Genomic DNA, 1385 nt, shown 5'->3' on the forward strand with positions numbered 1-1385 from the left:
AATGATGCTGAAAATTCAGCTTTGATCACAGAATAAATTACATTTTACACATAGAAAACAACGGTTTTTAAATTGTAATACTATTTCATAATATAACTGTTATTGTATTTTTGATTAAATAAATGCAGCTTTGGCGAGCAGAAGAGACTCTTTTAAACAGTACAAATAGTGTAGAGTTCTGATCAAACCATATGGGTTACTAGTACTAAAAGGAGAATTAACTGATGGATGATATATGATACAGACCAATGCCATTTAAATTAAGACGTTCACTTAAACTCAGCTGATATTTTTACACAATATTTAATTGAAATTCACACAAAAGCAAATTGGTAGGTTTTGAAACAGACAGATGGGAGGGTTAATATTCCTTTTAATCAGCCAATTCTGATCATCTCAACGTGGCCAAATATTGGCTGATTTATAGGCGTCTGCATAGTCGTCTAAAAGCACAGTACATCAAGGCCTGTCTTTAGGGCTTTTAAACAAAATGAATATTGATGTTCGTCTTAATGAAATGCAAAAGGTGAAGACTTACTCCATCAGCGTGTCCGTACTGAATACATCAGCATAACAGCCTGCAAACATCACGCCAGACACATCCTGAGAGAAACACAGACACACACACGGTTAGGATTTCAGCTTCTGTTCATGTTTAGACACAGGAAAAGAGGAATCATCACTAGAGTTGTTCCTCTTCACCTTTAAATGTTGTTTGTAACCAATTAGTTTGGTTTTCCAAACTAATCAACCTGGAAAACACAACTCTGCTGATAATCAGGAACACTTTTGATTACACTGGATAGGAAAAAGTGGACAGTCTCATCTGGGAAAGATACTGAATTTAAACTCATTAACCTTTAGTACAGGAAACTATAGAAACTTGCTTACTAACAAAAATGACAAAATGTAATTGCAACTTTTTCTCACAATTTGGACATTTTTCCATACAATTCTGTGTTTCTATCTCACAAATTAAGAATTTTTCTTACAAATTCTGAGAAGAAATTCCTGAATTGCAAGATATAAATTCAGAATTGTGAACTATAAATGCAGAATTGCAAGATATAAACTTGCAATTCTTAGAAAAAAAGAATTGTCAGATCAAAAGTTGAAATTACCTTTTTTATTGTGGGGGAAAAAATCAAGATGGAAACTTAAGAATTTAGAGAAAAAAATTCAAATTTGCAAGATAAAAACTCAAAATTGTGAGATATAAATGCAGATTTGAGAGTTATAAATGCTGAATTGAGAGATATAAACTTGCAATTCATAGAAAACATTTTTTTTTTATTGTGAATAAACAGAATTGCGAGATATAATCAAAGAATTTCAAGATGTAAACTCAGAACTGCAAGCAAAAAAGTCAGAATTGTGAGAAAAAA

General features: G+C 31.7%; 1 protein-coding gene across 1 annotated transcript in view; it reads right to left on the reverse strand.

Annotated features, from left to right (window-relative positions):
- Positions 1–591, reverse strand: part of LOC107561114 (ankyrin repeat and fibronectin type-III domain-containing protein 1-like) — an 89570-nt gene extending 88979 nt beyond the window's left edge. The window contains exon 1 of the mRNA XM_016245467.1: positions 539–591. Within this exon, the coding sequence (XP_016100953.1) occupies positions 539–588 (50 nt within the window). The 5' untranslated portion in view covers positions 589–591. The remainder of the gene's footprint in view (positions 1–538) is intronic.
- Positions 592–1385: the final 794 nt, after the last annotated feature.

This window comes from Sinocyclocheilus grahami, unplaced genomic scaffold (assembly GCF_001515645.1).
Source record: "Sinocyclocheilus grahami isolate Dianchi unplaced genomic scaffold, SAMN03320097.WGS_v1.1 scaffold758.1, whole genome shotgun sequence".
In the NCBI taxonomy this organism is placed as follows: Eukaryota; Metazoa; Chordata; class Actinopteri; order Cypriniformes; family Cyprinidae; genus Sinocyclocheilus; species Sinocyclocheilus grahami.